The 17,346-nt window shown below is 51.6% G+C and overlaps 1 protein-coding gene across 1 annotated transcript; it reads right to left on the bottom strand.

Annotated features, from left to right (window-relative positions):
• Positions 1-1,861: 1,861 nt before the first annotated feature.
• On the bottom strand, positions 1,862-13,048 carry LOC142027810 (electroneutral sodium bicarbonate exchanger 1-like). The gene is made up of 20 exons (XM_075022017.1): positions 12,844-13,048; positions 12,252-12,387; positions 11,876-12,036; positions 10,757-10,942; positions 10,560-10,648; positions 10,270-10,427; positions 9,804-9,891; positions 9,152-9,298; positions 8,903-8,994; positions 8,395-8,569; positions 8,125-8,258; positions 7,337-7,582; positions 7,127-7,232; positions 6,031-6,192; positions 5,190-5,303; positions 4,690-4,851; positions 3,820-4,071; positions 2,944-3,012; positions 2,228-2,401; positions 1,862-2,128 (listed from the first exon to the last, which is right to left on the bottom strand). Exons 1-20 carry the CDS (start codon positions 12,959-12,961, stop codon positions 1,943-1,945), a joined length of 2,955 nt encoding a protein of 984 aa, XP_074878118.1. The 5' UTR covers positions 12,962-13,048; the 3' UTR covers positions 1,862-1,942.
• Between the last annotated feature and the right edge of the window lie 4,298 nt (positions 13,049-17,346).

Genomic DNA, 17,346 nt, shown 5'->3' on the forward strand with positions numbered 1-17,346 from the left:
GACGCTCTCTATGCTGCCCTGCCACAGAGGGCATCCCTCTCGTACCAGTAAGAGACAGAAGAGTGAATTAAAGCCAGGACCCCAAACCAGACCAAAAACCCGGTCGTGATGAAGAAGAAAGTGGAGAATGCATCAAATATAACAGAAAATTATTTTGGACATTCCCAGTTTACATTTGGAAAAAAGAGGAAAAAAAAAAAAGCGGAGGAATTAGGTATTAAAAGAAGAGCACTGAATGATAAAGCAGTAGCAGTCCCTCTACCACTACAAACCCACACCCCCACACGCACACGTACGCACACAGACTTAACACCACCAAACTCCCATTGACTGTGACGTTCACCTCAGCTTGCTGGTCTAGAGATACTGAATGCCTGAAGCACACCAAGGATAACTGAAAACATCTGCATGGCTTTAATGGGAATCCTCCAACTGAAACAAAGCGCTTTCTCCCTCTGTCTGCGTTGGCACATCCCCGAGTCACGCTCTCGCTCCTCTCCTTCCAAGTCAAGATTCCTAAACGTGAAAAGCGGGAGTGGGGAAAGGCAAAGGGAAGAGAAAAAGAGGGAGAGCATCATCAGTGGAAGACCTGCCAGCTGCTGCTGATTCAGCCCTGTTTGGGGGACCACCCCAGCAGAGAGGAGCTGGTTTGCATGCCACGGTCCTCACTGCCTGTTCCCAGGGACAGGCTGTTTGCTCAGCCTTGCCGGCCAAAGCGTGGGAAAAGCGTAGGCGTGCACCGTCGCCTGCAGAGGAGCACGGACACGTTCGTGTGCAATCCTTTACCTTTTTCCTCCCTGGATTCAAAGGGTTTCTGTCTTCAAAGTGAGAGCCTTCCATACGGTCGTTTGTGACATTTCATCCAGGATAATAATCTCAGAAGGATCAGTCCTGCAATAAATATTTTACACAGCAATCCGTGATTATGGGAACTGATGCCACCAAGGGCATTAGCATCAGCAAGAGGAACAGCGGAGCCCCGAGAATCAAAGCTGCGCATAAGCATGGGAGGTTTTGCTGGATGAGGAGTTTTGGGAGGCAAGCTGGGGAGCTGCAGAGCAACAGCTCTGTGCAAAGGCTCTTGCTGGGGTTTAGCCCTGGTCCGGGTTCCTAAGCCACTGCTGGTACAGATCACGCCTGCAACTCCTCATGTGTAAGTATGAGGAACTCCAGCTACCGTAAAGGCGCTGATGATGCAAGGTTTGGGGGTCAAACGCGAGTGCTGCAGCCACTCTGCTTGGGGTCAGAGCCCTGCGATCACCTCCTGCAGCCCTGCCCCCGAATTTGATTTTCCCACCAAGCTGCCTGCTGGTTTCTGTGGGATGCCCCACAAAGAGGCAAGTGGAGAAAACTCTGCCAAACCCCTTCAAGCTAATCTTGCCGGGGGTCCTGGCGCTTGGTGGGGCTTTACCTGTCACTGCCTTGCTTTGGGATATCCATGTCACTGGTCTTCCCCACGTTCAGCTGAACTGAACTTGCAGCAGCAGCAGCTTCCATCGCCCTCCTGGACTCCTGAGGTAAAAAAGGGACAAATCACGTTCTCTGTCTTTGGTCAAAGCGGAGATAAGCTGAATGCCCAGCACAAACTTAGCAGTCTGCCCTCCCCTTCTGCCCCTTGGCAGCTATAGGTATTAGTGCAGCAGGGTAGAAACCGTTCACTCCAAAGGTTTTGGGGCAGGGGGATTGGGTGTTCAAAACACGATTATGAGCAAATCTTGCCAGCAGCAGCAGCAGCACCTTCTAATAATAATCATCGTAATGATAATGACCTTGGTGAAAAACGACTCGTTTTAAAAATTACACCTGTATTCAAGCGTTCAGCTCACTGCTACTTGAGGAAACAAAGGTTACAACGTGGGATCCAGGCTATTGGGATCTATTTCGATTGAGTGCTGATCTTCCCCCAACGTTTCCAGACAAGCTGTAAGAGAAACAGGCAACCTCACAGCCCGACGGAGATGTCCAGCCCCGAGGACCCAGCAAGCCTTACCTCTTCTTCTTCTCTGGCTTCATTTCTGGCATCGTCCAACTTCTTCTTCCTTTCTGGCATAAGGTCATCCAGAAAGCTGAGCTCGCGCTTTGAGAAGCAGAAATCCATCGCTTTCCGGACAAAGACGAGAGCCAAAACCTTCACGAATAAGAGGGAAGATGCGGTGAGCTCAGAGACGATGCCACCTCTCACTCCAACGCTGCAAACACCCCGCTGCTGAGCGGCGGCAGCTCTTACCATCATGGGAAAGATGATGGCGGCACAGGACACCTTGATGGTCCAGAGCAGGACGAGGCAGGTCAGCTGGATCACCGTGAACAAATGCACCTTTTGCAAGGGCACGTGCCGCAGGTAGATGAAATCCGGCTGGTGTTTCGCTGGCATCCAAAACAGCTTCAAGCGATCAAAGAACTGCAAAATAAAAGGGTAAGGTTGCCGCCTTGGGACTGCGGCAAGTTTCTGGCCCTCTCGAGACGTGGAGGCGGTTTGCAGCATCTCGCTTGCCGTCAGAAATCCTGGATCCCACCGCGTTCCTCCTGGGAGCAGCACCCATTTTCCCTTCGCTCCATCTATCAACCGGCTTGCCCCTGAGAGCTGCCCACCAAACAGCAACTATTCCGTGCCATTCCATTATTAGCATTTCTCGGCCCACTGAATCCCCCAGCGAGGATTTCCACCAGTGGCAGAAACTGCCTTCCCTTTGCACTGAATTCCCCCGCTTTCACGTAACCAAACACTGACCTGCCCTAAACCCTGAAACAGAGAGCGCTGAACTTGCCTGGTCCTCCCAGCCCTATATACCTCCTGTGCCTCCACCAATCTTTTTCTTACACAAAAGAGTTTCATTGCTTGCTCTGCAAGAAGTTTTTCCCATGCCACTGCTTTTTTCCCTGCTGCTACGGAGACAAAATACCAGGGAAACGACATGCTGCACGCTGTAAAAGAGTCCGTACCTGAATTCCTCTGAGCGACGACACACCCATGTAGAGAAAGACGCCATAGAGCACAGGCATTGGTATAAACTGGGGGGGAAAAGAGAAAAAAAAAAAAAGAATGCAATCGTTTCTTTCTCCATATTGCATTTTCAGTATTACCACCCTCTTCCACAGGCACTGCCTAAAATTGCTTGAAGCCTTCCAGCTTCCATTCAGGCTTACAGATGGGTCAGGTTTTAACCATTAAAGATTTTGTGCGCACGAGTGAGCTAAGGCTCTGCTTTAGGCTGAACTTTGGAGTTACCTCTCCTCAGAATACTCCTATTTTCCAGAAAGGTTGGAGGAAAATAGGTGATTTCACCCGTGCTACCCTATGCCGCATTCTGTGGCGGTAGAAAAACACTTCTGCCTAATCTTGGGGCAACAGGCAAAGGCCACAGGCCTCCTTTTAGCCTAGAGACGAGATTACTTTGTGGGAGGAACGTGCAAGGAAGCCCACGGGGATGACCTCAGTGTGTTTAGCTCCTGGGAACAGCTGCTCCAGGGCATTTGGGGAGCAAATTGCAGCCCGTAAAGGGCTGCCTGTTTGAAAGAGAGCAGACGTGCTGGTCTCAATATGCTCAGCTGTAACCCATAAACATGGGCGGGCCTGAAAGACACCCGAAAATTCAAGCAGTTGCGTTGCTCGCTTGCCTCGAGCACACCAAACGGGGGCCCGAAGGGCTGCAAAGCCTAACCGAGGCTGGTTCCCACCGTGGGTCAAGCCCCAAGGGTTGGGATCACCCCCTCCTCCTCCGCTCCACAACTAACTACTCAGGCCTGCAGAGAGGGGACTGTTTTTCTGTAACCTCCAACAAGCTCGCGGTTGTCGGGTGGTTTGCATTTTCCTCTCACCTTTAACACGGAAGTGAAGAAGACGGAGCAGCCCATGAGCCCAAAGATCAGCAAGCCAGTGACTCTCTGCTCTCGTATCCCCAGAAACTTGGGTTGTTCTCCTGGAGCTGAGCAGTCAGACTCTACTTTGAGGCTATTCACGTGGGTGATGGACAGGACGGTCGCAGCCACAAACCAGGGCAGCCCCATCACCGAGCACACCCCCAGCATCACGGCCACCACGAAAAGGTCCAGGTGGTACCCGCATCCTTTCTGCAGGCAGGAAAACAAGAAACAGAGCATCCCATAGCACAAGAGCAAGGATAACGTCGCAAGTCAGACTCAAACCCTGCTCGAGCACAGGTCAACTTCTTCAGAATTTAAAACAAGAAATGGAAACAAGTAAGGGTGTACGCAGGCTTTGCACAAGCACCTGGCATGAAAATCTGGCAGGAGTTCAGACACAAGGGATATGGGGAGCTTGTGCGATACATACTTCTCCAAAAAAACCCCACCCACAACCCAAAACCACCAAACCGTTGTTTTCACTCACAAAGAAAATTCTACCACTTGCGAGGAAGGTGTGACTCTGAGTTATCCCTGGCAGCGCATCAAAACAATGCATTCCCCGCACCTGCTGCCGCTGCCGTTTCAAAACAAAAACGTGCTTCCATATTGCTCCAAGATTAATTTGCTCCTCCAAAAGGTTGCTCATCTGAACTGCCCTGTCACTTGCTCCCTGCATCATCGTTAATCCAGGAGAGCATCCTGCCACGCAGCCTGACCTTGTCCCAAACCAATGCCTTCAGAAAGCATCGGCAATAAGAGCTTCTCCCCAGACCTGCAGCCCAGAAGGGGCTGGGGCCGGGGTCATCTCTCGCAGGCCCTTACCTTCAGCTTGTGCTCCTTCCTGTTCACAATAACGGCACTGATCTGCTGGTCCATGAATATCAAGATGGTGCAGAGCAGAGCTGGGACGAGCGCAGCCAACACCGTCCACCAAGGGTTGGGTCCTATGGGGTTGATGAACCACCCGCGGTCGTCTCTGGTAGGCTGCAACAAAGCCCACACATCAGCATCGTCTCCCAGCCCAGGCACTCCACTGGCTTTCCTTTTCCCCTCCCTCCCTGTGTCAGAGCACCTCCCAGCCCTGGCTTCATGTCCCCCTCTCCCGTGGGCTTCAGCAGTGCCAGTCTCCTCTTTGCAAGCACCTCTAGGTACTTCTCCTGTAGGTATCTAGTTTTGGGGCCATCTTCTCGTTGCCAGGAGGAAGCAAGGCACTTGGAGGTGGAAGAGGAGATGGTCACACCACCAGCATCTCCTCCAGACTCAGCCCTGCCCTGCCCCGGCATCACCTTGTGGCACCCCCACGTGCCAAAACACCCCATTACCTTGAACGTGTGGGGGACCTGGAGCTTTGGCGATGGGATCCCAACCACAAAGTCAAGGAGCACCATGATGGCGATGGTGAGGAAAACAGCAAAGTCGCTCACCGTGGACCGTACCTGGGGCGAGAAACCAGAGGTGAAAGGGGCATGGCAAACAGGGCCGTAACGTGAGATGCAAGAGTTGCGGACATCCACAACATTCAGGCTGGTTAACCAAATCCCACCACCCCTCTGAGCACATGCAGCCTGATCCCTTGCTTAGATACTGTTGCTGTGTTTGTCCCCGTGAGATCTGGTGTCAGATAATAAAAAAAGCTTAATTAGGCGGACAAGGGTTGGTTTAAGTCAAAACCTAAAAATAATAATAATAATATTAAAAATAAGAAAAGAGATGTCTGCCACTACAGCTACACTCACAGCTACAACGGCAACAAGGCACTGAGGCATCCTTTAGTCCTCAAAAGGAACCTCCTCATTCGAATCTACTTTCCGCTCGAGCACATAATGCGCAGAAGGTAGGGAAAAAAAACCACAACCCCAACCCCCAAAACTTTGGGAAACCTGACTTCCTACTACCTGAGGAGGGGGAAAAAAAAAAAAATTAAAAAAAATCAAACCCCAAAAATCTTCAATCTGGGGCAGATCGCGAGGCAGGTGGGAAATGCTACGATGATTTTGCACTCACGGAAATGAGTGCGGGACATCCAAGCTCTTGGAGAGCTTGGCCTGCAAGGCCAACGTTTCCCAGCTTGACCATGGCGGGGCTAATACTGCTTAGTGCTCCAGGAAAGCCATTTTGGGAAACGAGTGTGGAGATGGACGCTGGCCACCATCTTCTACTTACTCTGGTTGGAAAGTAGCGGCTGGTTTTAAACTTCTTCAAGAAGCTTGACAGGGCAAAGGTGGCGAAGAAGAGGATGCAGCACCAGAGGAACACATCAGGCGTGTAGGGGCCGTCGCGTCCACAGGCAGGTCCTTGAAACTCCCCACGCAAATGCCGACATTCCTGGAGAAACAGAGCGTCAGGACACAAAGGCAGTGCACGTGCGGCAGGGAAACCTCGCGTAGCTAGGGGGTTTTGAGGATCTTGGTCCAAGATCCACGACCCTCTAACTGCTCCTGCCAATGGAGATTTATATGTAATGAGCAGCAGCAGCTGAACAAGTGACACATCGAACTATAGAGCGGAGAAACGAGATGTGAGGGGACACCATACCACGCACCCTCGGCACATCCTCTGCCTGCCATTCGAGCAATCGTGGCTAAAGAAGACACCAGAGGGGAAGGAAACACTGGAAACTCTTGGGGAGAGAGAGAGAGGGAAGAGGGAAGGAGGGCTAAAGACAACCATGGTAGGAAAGGAGGAGAAGAGACAAATCGTCCCTTCCCAGGGGAGGGCTCGCAGAACCTGGCCAAGAGGGGATGAAGGCCACCATAAGAGCCTGCCGCCCTAGGCCCGGGCTCTGCTTCCAGCCACAACAGCCTGAGAGGCTGCTCAGACATGCAAATTTATGCATGTACCTACAGACAGCACTGAACGAGAAAGCAAGGCCCAGAGTTACTAGGAACCCATTAAGGAGGCCAATTACTACCTTTCAAGCATGAACTTAAGTCCTACCTACAACTTCTACAATAATCAAACCACCCACTACTTAACCTTCCTCCCAGTCAGAAATACTGTCCGGCAACAGGCTTGAGGGGGACACTTGCTACCTACCCACAACGTTGGGGACCAGGTAGACTGGGACAAGGTGGACTCTCCTCCCGAGGACCAAGCGGTTTTAACAAACCACACGCTAGATTTAAGCAAGGACTTTTCCGAGCAGCACTAGCACAGTTTGAAGCCCATCATTCCCTGAAGGGCTCTGACTTTTGCACCATGCAAATGCCCCTGGACCCCGTGGCCGCGGCGCGAGGAAGCAGTGGCTCGGGGCACTTACGGTCACCGTGAGGTTTTCCCAGGCGATGCCAGACACGTTGATCCCGTTGCTCGCCCAGAAACGCAGCGTTTCGTTGCTGGGATGGGTCGGTGCCTCACACTTACAGCTGGGAGGAGAGAAGCCAAGACAGGGGTAAGGGAAAGGCGATGGAGGTGCAGCCCGCAGCTCCTGCCAAGGGGCAGCAGCTTTCTCAGGGGGAAAAAAACCCACTAGTAGCTGGTGAGGAAGTCCAGCTTGCTGTGCATGTGCACAGGGTAGGTGTCTCGCAGGTGACTCAGCTTCTCCAGAGCCTCGTAGATGAAGATGATGCAGATGAGGGAGGCAAAGGCTTCTTCCGTGAAGCGGGTGACGTAGCACACCAAACAGCTGGCATCGGTGGCCACCAGCACTATGCACAAGAAGGCGGTCCACAGCCCAATGCACGCCCGCAGAGACAGATAGGAGAGCGTGTACTCCCTGGGAAAGCAAAATGAAACAAAGGCTGCAAAGGCCAGCAAGAGGCCCTGAGACATGCCTGCCTTCGGGGAAAACAGGGAGCAATTCTGGAGCGTGTCAAGGCTGCGGATGGGAAATGCAGTTTCCATGTACTACTACAGAGAGCCTCGGGGCTGTGGTGCAGGGTGTAGACCCACAGGAGGAGAGGCCAATTATTTAGTTACCACTGTTGAACAAGGATCTTGTGTTAACACCTTGGAGGCTGCTTGAGGTCAGGTCCCTCTTGGGCCAGGTGGTGTTCTCCCACATCACCCTGATGCCCTGACACTGAAACCAGCTGGGTTTGCACCCAGTCACCTGCTGCCAGCAAGCTGGGGCTTAATGATAAACCTTATGGCAATAAGGGTGGTTTATCTCCCATCAAAGCCATAGCAACAAAAGGACTGTCACTAAAATCTAGCAACTACCCCTAAGAAACAGAAAAGCAAAGCAAAGCATCTTTTCTCCATCACTGCCCCCTTCTGAAGGCTCTCGCAGCACCCAGCTGCGGCAGCCAGCCTTACTTGCAGAATTTGTAGAGGATCTTCTCAAACACGAGGACGGGTCCGGTGCTGCCGAGGATGGTGAGAGGTTGGCCGGCAAAGAGGCAATACACCACGCCGGCCATGGACGCGCCCAGCAGCGACTCCATGGCACTCTGTCCGGGGAAGAGAGGCAGCCGTGAGTAAATAAATCGTTAGGGAGAAACAAAAACCAAAGCTGATTCACTGCAGCGAGGACTTTGGCCTGACTTTTATCCTCCCCCATGCCCCCCAACAGAGAGAGGTGCTCACTATCTGGCCATTGGTCGCCTCCCCCAGCAGTCCCCCAAAGGTGATGACAGGGGACATGCAGGCACAGTAGAGGAAGAGGAAGGACGCCAGGCACTGCAGGCTCAGACCATCCCGGAAGTCGCTCCAGAACCACGGGGCTTTCCGCTTCACGTCCAGGGTCAAACCTCCAAAGAGCCTGCAGGAAGGAAAAAGAAGAGAGTCTGTTCTCTTGGAGGAACACGGTGACTTTGCTTTGCTGCAGAAGGGCAATCAGAAGCACGGAGTCACTTTCATGGCTAAAAAGAAGCACTCTCCTTCCTCCCAAATCAAGGAAACCTGCGTGCAATGGTGATGGCTGGGGCTGAGCCCAGCTGCCCAGATCTCCCCCCTGCCCAGCCCAGGGGACCAAGCTGGCAATGCGGAGCCCCTTCGTTGAACCAGCTAACCCCAAAGACCTGCTAGAAGGGAGGGTGCATGCTCAGATTTGAGAAGCAAACAGAAAAAAACCCCAAACTATTAAAGCTCCCACCTTCCCGTCCGCTGCAGTTCAGGGCCACTGTGTTTCTCCAGCGTGCTGTGAGAAGCACTGTCGTCAAGAGCTCCTGGCATCTTCCTTTTTTCCTGTTAAAATGGAAGTAAGATAAAGCTATGGACTTGTAACCGCTGGCTTGTTTTGCTTCTGGTCTGGCTCTGTGACTGTGTCAGAGTGGGACCTTGTGAATTTGGGCCCCTGAACAGCATCCCCAGCCGTCCTGCCCATCCCCCTCGCGCCTCCCACCTGCGAAGGGACGTTTTTCGGGGGCTCGATTCGGATCGATGGATCCCACTCTCCTGGCGGCAAGACCGTGACCTGATCCAGAAACTCGTCGATGCCAGCCACGAGGTCAGCCCCGTTCTTGGCTTTATAGGCAACGTCACGGAAAACCTGCCAAGAGAAGACAACCTGGTGAGAGGACAACCCAGCTCGGAGGTCCTAACCAGTGCAATAAGCTCTTGGCTAAACGCAAGGCTTTTTCCCCAAAATTTCCTGCTGGAAAGGGCAGGAAATACTCCCCCAAAAGGAAAAATCTGTGCGTCAGGGCATTTGTAATCATCTCCCCCACGAGGCCCCCGTCCCCCATGGCACACCATACCCTTCTGCTTAAAGAGCAAGAGAAGTTTGACTGGCCCTGGCAATGCCACCACTGGGGACAGCGTGCTGGGGACCCCGGCAAGAAGGATGAGATGCAGGATGCACCCCGGGTGGGATTTCAGCCTCCAGGATGTGGGGTGATGCAAATCTGCGTGTTCGCTTCGGGGTGAGAAAGAGGGCTGGGCTATTTGGAGAGCTGCGGGCAGCTGGGACAGCAAATCCTCTTCCTCACTACTTCAGAGACAGGGAGAGCTGAAGAAAGGCAAAAATGACCCGGAGCTATCTCATCTTGTCGCACCTCATCTGTCATGATAGTGGCCATGGACCTGCCGATCTCATGGTACTGATGGGCTTTTCCTTCTGGTCCAAGCAAAACAAACAGGAACCTGGGCAAGAAAAACAAAATGAGAGAGAGAAGAAGGTGTCCTTGCTCCAAGAGCACCCAAGGAAAGCCCTGGCAGCTCCCAGCCCGGAGCGTGGCTCAAGACGGGACACGTAGGCTCAGCGACGCCACGATGAATTTGAAATTCTTCAAAACCGACGGCAAATTTCATTTGGGGGCCAACTTTCATTACAATTGGCCGATGGGTTTAAAAGCTACAGCAGGGAATGGAGAAATGAAGGCGAGGAGATGCGGGTGGGGGAAACGTGCTTGCTCCCCCTCCCACTCGCCTTGTTCCCTTGGGACACCAAACTGATGCCTGCAACTCGATCTTTGGTTGGGTGTCTTTTTTACGGAAAAAATTTGCGCTTCTCATTCGCACCTTGTTGGGATGGGAACTTCCGTCATGCCCGAGAGGAGGACAGCCGGGCTCAGGCGGACAAATGCCACGATGGGCTGGTGAAGGAAATCCAGCTCTCCTACGAGCACGTTGGATGCTTCAGCCCCGGTGGGAATTTTCTTCATGAAGTGCAGCTCCGCCTGGGCACGACAAGCGATTTTCAGGCAATTACCCCAAAAGCAAAGCCCACAGCGCTCTGCAGCACACTCTCCAGCCAAGTTTGCAAGAGCAAATCTGGCCCTAAAGGCGTGAGAAAGCTACGAGTGTCTCACCTTGCTTAAATCCGTTGCTCTGCTCTCAGGGTTCACCCCATCTTTAGCTTCTGCAGCGGTGGGAGAAGGACAAGAGGTGATTGTTTGGGCTGGTAGGAAAAAGAAAGACACTCAGAAAGATGGACGAGGAGCAACTGGGACGCTTCTCCTTTGCCCGGACAAGTCTAATGGGGCCACAGCCCTGCAGAAAGCCTCACCTGGCTTGTAGAGGAGGTGCAGGTCTGACTGCCTCTTGCTCACATCAGCAAACGAGCAGACAGCGGGCAGAAGGTTGGTTGTCTTCTCGTTCTGATGGTGGTGCTTCCTCAAAAGGACTTCTCGAACTTGCGCCCGCACGTGCTCGTCAAACTCCGTGGACTGTTCTTGCTGGGCCAGGATCGTATCTGAGGATGGCAAAGGGAAACAAAGCCATCAGAGCAGAAACCCCAACAAGTCCCGACCCCCAAAGCCCCCAGGGAAGGCTGTGCCACACAGGCTGCACCCTAATGCCGGCTCAGCCTTGCATAGCAAGGCCTTTTAATAATGTTCAGCCTTTGCAGCCAAAACGAGAATTTTCTTCTGCTAAGAAACATGGCATCCAAGTGCTTATTCATCATTCCGCTAAGATAAATATTTCCCATTCTAAATGACACAATTTTCTTGCCCAACCTGGCCTTCTGACTCTACACGTTCACCCAAATTACAAGCGATCTATAGCACAGACGTTCCCAGAGCTTCCCGTGCTGATGGAGTGCAATTTGCCGAGCCCAGGGAGAAACGTGCTAAGAACGGCTCCGACTTCTCCAGCCCTTGAAAGGGCTGAATGGAGACCTGCCGCCAGTCAAAGCTAACTTCTCCAAAGCGGCTTTTGCAATTAACTTCAAGTATCTTCCCCACAGAAATACACTGCTTGGTCATCGCCAGATAAACTCTGCCTTAAAACTCTTACATGCTGGATCTTAAGGCAAAAGCAAAAAAAAGAATGCGAGGAAACAGCTTGTAAGAAATAGTTCCTTTAAGGAGGTTCAGCTCTTACGCAGACTCTGTATTTCTAAGAGCAGCCTGCTAAGCCCTGACACACGCTCCTTTTTGGCTGCAGAATATTCTCTAGTGGCTTCTCCAACCCCACAAACTGCTTTCAAAAGGATCCCGCATTGGAATAAAAAAACGGTGCGACTGTTGCATGCCCAGTCTACATCCAAAAACAGCTCATGAGAAAAACACAGTGGCACTTCTGGAAAAGGACGTGCCATTGGGGCAGGGTTTGATTTGGGAGTGAAGAGCACCGTGGCGAGCTGAGCTCGGCCGTTCCCGGAGGGATGCAGCGCCCATGGTACCTGCAATCTCTTCGATGCTGTTGGCACAAATGTCCAGCAGCACCGACCCGTTGCTGATGCAGCTCCTCAGCTCGGAGAGGCTGTGCAAGGACAGCGTGCCAACGTAGGGCTTGCTCCAGCGCTCGCCGCCATCTTCCACGTCCTCCTCAAACTTCAGCCACCTGCGGACATCGGGTGCGATCAGCCCCATTGCAAGAAAACAGCCCCAGCTCTGCAACCCCTTTGACAGAGCCACGGGGTGGCAAGAGGAGAAGGCTCCTCGTGCCGCCACCTGCAGCTGCAAAAGCTTCGCATCCTGGAGAGGAGAAAGCAGAGCCCACGGGCGCTGCCGGTGCAGGGACTCCTCTCCCACCGCAGCCAAGCAGCAGGGATTTACCTTGCCGTTTCCTTCCACTCGCCATCTCGGCCCTCTTTTACACAGATCTCATCCAGCTTGGAGAACAAGTGGTGAGGGAGGTGCTGCTCATCCTCCTTGCTCCTGAGAATGAACTGCACCCGCTGGGACGGGGAGCCTGGGGGCAGAAGGCAAAGACCCATCCCGTTACCGCGCCTGAACACAGCTCGTCACGCTCACGTGCAAAGTGGCCATCAGCACCAGTGCAGCCATAAACACTGGGCTGGCCCCTCTCCTCTGCATCTGTCTGGGCTTGCACAGAGCCGTGGAGAAGGAGAAGCATCTAGTCCACCTCTGCATGAGGATGGGCTGCTTTCCTTCCCCACATTGCCATTTTTAAAGCCAGGATCCCTCTAAGGAAGACGAGCCTAAACCCATTATGCATTTAACTGCATTAAAAAAAACACAAACAAAAAAAAACAACAAAAAAAAAGAAAACTTGGGAAAAAGAGGGTGTTGCTCAATACGGCCACTTTCCCTCGGAAGAACAGCAACTCACTCAAACTAGCCACGGGGACCTGCTTGCAGAAGGCCCCAGCGCCCACGTTGCCCCCAGGAGTTTAGCAAATGCCGCGGTGGGACTTACAGTGGTAGCCCTGCTCCATCGGGGCAGAGTCCTTCTCCCGTTCCCCTTCCCGATGCTTCTGGCTGTGGCGTCGGTGATGCCGGTGGCTCTGCCTAACCAGTGGCATCCGCGCGCCCACGTACAGGGTCCGGTGGCCTGCGAAAAAGCAGCGGTTTTTGCAGCACTCTCGGCATTGCGGCAATGGTTGAGGTGGCCGGTGCCTTGCTAAGCCATGGTTATATATCCCAGGAGCAACGCCAGCTTCCCTGAATGTTATTTTCACTGGACCTCCTTTTTTCCAAGCCTATTTTACTCGAGCTTTGCAACAACACAGCAACAACAAGTGTTGGCTCTGGGTCATCTAAAAGTGCCCCCAAAGTATTGGACCTCTTCTCAAATTCCAGCTTCGGCTGGACAACACTCAGACTTGCTCATTAAGCAGCAACACAAGCTAATTATTTTCAAAATCTCTGTATGGCACGAGGCGACAAGAGACGATCAAATCAGTCCCATCGTAATGAACTCCAGAACAAAAAAAGAAAATCACAGCCCCGCGTCTGCAGCCCTGAAATGATTCTCCTGACCTCTCCAAGCCAGGAGCAGCCTCTGCGAGAAAAAAAGCCGTGAATTATCGAGCCCTGTGGCTACAACTCACACCGTGGCCTCCCGGGGGGCTTTTTCCCTCCGTTTAAAAAGCCGTAATAGTAAAAAACGTGACAATAACTGTGCTGCTTCATTGAGAAGCGCGGCACGTTTTGCTGCACATGATGTGACACCCGACAAGGCACACAGGAGAGACTTTGTGCAATGGGAAAACGCGCTGGGCTGGTGGCTCCTCTCCCAGGATCTCAGCAGAGACTCACCTTCCAACTCCTCCTCCTCATAGCGAACACTGACAGTGTTGCTCCTTCTTCCCCGGTCAATCACTGCCTCCTCGTCATGTCTCTGTTTAGCAACGACAAGAAGGGAAAAGTTGGGGCTGGGGGTGGAGAGCTCCCTTACGTCCTCCCAGCCATCACCCACCCCTGCGTCCACGCGAGTCCACGAGCCATCACGCCTCTACGTGCCGCCTCCTCCTCCTTCAGGCACAGCCCTAAAACCACGGACTTGTAGGAGGTTTTCCTTCCCATACGCAAATAAAACAGCCCATAACATCACCTCTACTGTATACCACGAGAGTCTGGACGTCTTTAATACAGCAGGAGAGGGATGAGTGTTTCAGACCAAAAAAACCCACCTCCTGCTTTGTTCTTGAGGTTCCTGTCTAAAAAAGTGATTTCCAAACTGGAAAAAAACCAACCCCAACCCACAAAACTGCACTTTTGAGCCCCGGCCGTGCTACCTGTAACTCTTCCAGAAGTGTCATTTTGTAACCCCCGTTTGGGTTCATCCTCACGTCAGTCACTGGGTTTCGGGGACAACTGAACCTCCAGGTCAGTCAGGGGGCCCGATTCCCCAGGGACTGATGGAGTAGCCCTCACGGGAGGAGCTAAGTGGCACCCAGTGTGCACCAACTCCAGAGACACAATAGGGACCATTGTGAAATCACAAGCTATGATGCGGATCCAGGCAGCTACTTAAAGCCATGCACCCCTAGAGCCTTCCCGCTTGGAAAACTTAGTGCCTGGGGAGAAGCCAGCTCTGCTTGGAGCAAAAACTCTCCAGAACAGAGAAACTTCCTGCATGAGAGGTGTCAGGCTCAAAAGTGTGCAGAAGGAAAACCCTTCACAGGCTCGTTCACCCTCCTGAGAAGCAAAGCCCACTAGCAGCATCATGTTTTCTCTCTTTTTCTTTCTAACAGTAGAGCTGAAGCTCTAGCATCCTGAGGATAACAGGAGGCACAAATACGGTAGGGAAAAAGAATATCTTATTGGATCAATGGGTAGATTCAGAAAAAAACCCTGCTACACAGTAGTTTATCCTGGCTGCTAGCTAGAACCGAGAAGACTGTTTTTTCCACCTGGGTCAACAGTTCCGGTGAAACATACTACCCGCCTAGGACAGCTGCATCTGAGGAACAAGAATTAGTTATCTGCAATACAAGGAATAACAATGAGTCATTTAGTGCCATGATATTCATCAGGCTGCACAGAGAAACAAGAGACAAATGCATTTGAATAACCATGTCTTGTGTTACGTTTTAACCACTTAACATTCCGTGAGAAATAGCCCAAGAGCTCAAGAAGAAAGAGCAGCAAGGCAGGAGACAGGTGAAAGCCTAGAGCGCCAGCTAGACGGAATGAAAGACCCTTCCAGCAACAACAGCCTGAGAGGCTGCTCAGACATGCAAATTTATGCATGTACCTACAGACAGCACTGAATGAGAAAGCAAGGCCTGGGGGGATCATTTCCCCTCTGCTCAGGGCTGCTGGGGCCAGTCTGTGTGCTCTGTCCAGACTGGGCTCCCCAGGACAAGACTGGGACTCACTGGGGCGAGCCCAGCAAAGGGTCACAAAGGTGACGAAGGGACTGGAGCACTTTTCATATGCGGAGAGGCTGGGAGAGCTGGGACCCTTCAGCCTGGAGAAGGCTCAGGGAGCTCTTATCCATGTACATCTGATGGGAGGGAATGAAGAAGAGGGAACCGGGCTCTTCTCAGCAGCACCTTCTGGCAGGACAAGAGGCAAAGGGCACAAACTGCAAAACATGAAATTAAAGCTGAACACAAGAAAAACTTTCTGACTGCAACTGTGGTCGAGCACTGCAACCGGTTGCCCACAGAAGTTGTGGTGTCTCCACCCTTGGAGTCCACTCAAAACCTGAGGGGACACGTCCTGGGCAACCTGCTCTGGGTGACCCTGCTTGAGCAGGAGGGCTTGGACTTGATGATATCAAAGGTCCCGAAAACCTCAACGGTTCTGTGAAAGCCACAGACAGAGATCTCTGCCTCAAGCCGAGAGGCAGCAGTCATCAGCCGACTCAGAGGAGCAGGCTGGGAGGCAGCTAGAAAACTCTTCCCAGTTCCTCCCTTGTCATCCCTGCCTCAGGTGTGCAAGCCAGTGCACCGCTTTGTTGAGCTGCCCAGTTCTCATCCCGCTGTGATTCTGCAGGTAACGTTAACACAAAGGAGTGAGAGGGGAAGAGCTTTAGTTAACGGCATGGGAACCTGAAAGCACAGGACAACTTTTCCCCAAACGTGGGCAATGCTGCTTAGATTCTGTCACCTAGGGAAGAGAAGGAAGACGACAAATGGGCCAAAGGGTTACACAGGAATGAAATACGAGGAAGGTGCAAGAGACATCAAAAACATCGATATGTGCCCCAGAAGACTATTTTGTAGTCAACTGACCTGCCCACACCCGACTGTGGGCATGAGGCCTCCGCTCCGACTTCCACTCTTCTCCTCTTCACCATTTCTTCCACTGCAGCACTATCTGACACTTCTTTTCTTCTCTTGACCTTCAAAACATTGCAAACTTGGTATTGATAAAATTTGATTTTGACTTTTCTATTTTAGAACAAAAGTCAGACTTAATATACATCTGTGTTTCGCAACATTGTCCAGGCTTATACAACAAAAACCAAAAAATGACTCAGGAATAAAAGATTAGCTGCCTTATTCAAACAGAAGGTAAGCACTGAGAGGCCATCCAGAGAATTATGCTCAACAGTTTTAAAGAAGAACTACTGCTTCCCAGGACATCCTATTGGCTCCATTTTTAGAGGAGGGCCTAGGAACATCATTAGCAGGAACGTAATGCTAGCAGAGAGAGCAGGATTTCCTCAGGGGGAATTTGGACAGGACACCTTCACTAATTCACTCCATCTTCAGACACTTACCTGTATTGAAAACAAACCCACCCTGAGATCTCACTAAACAACTACTTTCCAAAGAAGCTTAACTTGGTTGTTTTCGACACATGCAGCACTTAGGAAACTACTTCATTATTCAGCACTATTGACCTCATACAGACTCTCACAGCGAAGAAACCATTTGACAGCTCAGCTCAGACTTGGCGAAAACACATTTAACTGAAGCCAGCACGGCTCTCACGTCCTCAGGCAGGACTTCATTCAAAGTCCGCTGGAATTGACAGGAAGGTTTCCCTCAACTTGGATGGTTCTAGGTGAGAATTCACTCCCACCTTACACTGCCTGACTGACACCCAGAAACAGGACAACTACAGCATTGCCTAGATATATCTTCTGCTTCTCCAGACTACTTGGAATATCACTTTTTTTTAAAAAAAAAAACAACACACAAAAGAGAACCACACACGCAACTTAAAAGCTCATCACTGCCCTTGTTTACTTCTTTACCTGTAACAGAGGTATTGTAAAATCTGGTGAATATTTGGTGACTGGACTTTCTTTAACCAACTTTATAGTACATTTTTGCATTGCACCACACGTCCTGAGAACAAGATAAATGACTTAGAAACAATGCTGGACTTGCATATGATATCTTGAAACCGAAGAACTGCAAACACAGCTCTTTCAGAATTCCTGGCTGTGAATAACACAAGCCAGTGGGATGGGGACAATTGCTTTGGACTACTTGTCCATTTGATA

Source organism: Buteo buteo, unplaced genomic scaffold (assembly GCF_964188355.1).
Source record: "Buteo buteo unplaced genomic scaffold, bButBut1.hap1.1 HAP1_SCAFFOLD_58, whole genome shotgun sequence".
NCBI lineage: Eukaryota > Metazoa > Chordata > Aves > Accipitriformes > Accipitridae > Buteo > Buteo buteo.

Excerpts from the sequence above, each read along its gene's own strand:
- LOC142027810 (XM_075022017.1), bottom strand. The coding sequence starts at position 12,961 with ATGCCACTGGTTAGGCAGAGCCACCGGCATCACCGACGCCACAGCCAG. Across the intron at positions 12,037-12,251 it reads GAGTGGAAGGAAACGGCAAG|GTGGCTGAAGTTTGAGGAGG; the intron begins GTAAATCCCTGC and ends CGATGTCCGCAG. Across the intron at positions 6,193-7,126 it reads GGGAAAACCTCACGGTGACC|GAATGTCGGCATTTGCGTGG; the intron begins GTAAGTGCCCCG and ends CTGTTTCTCCAG.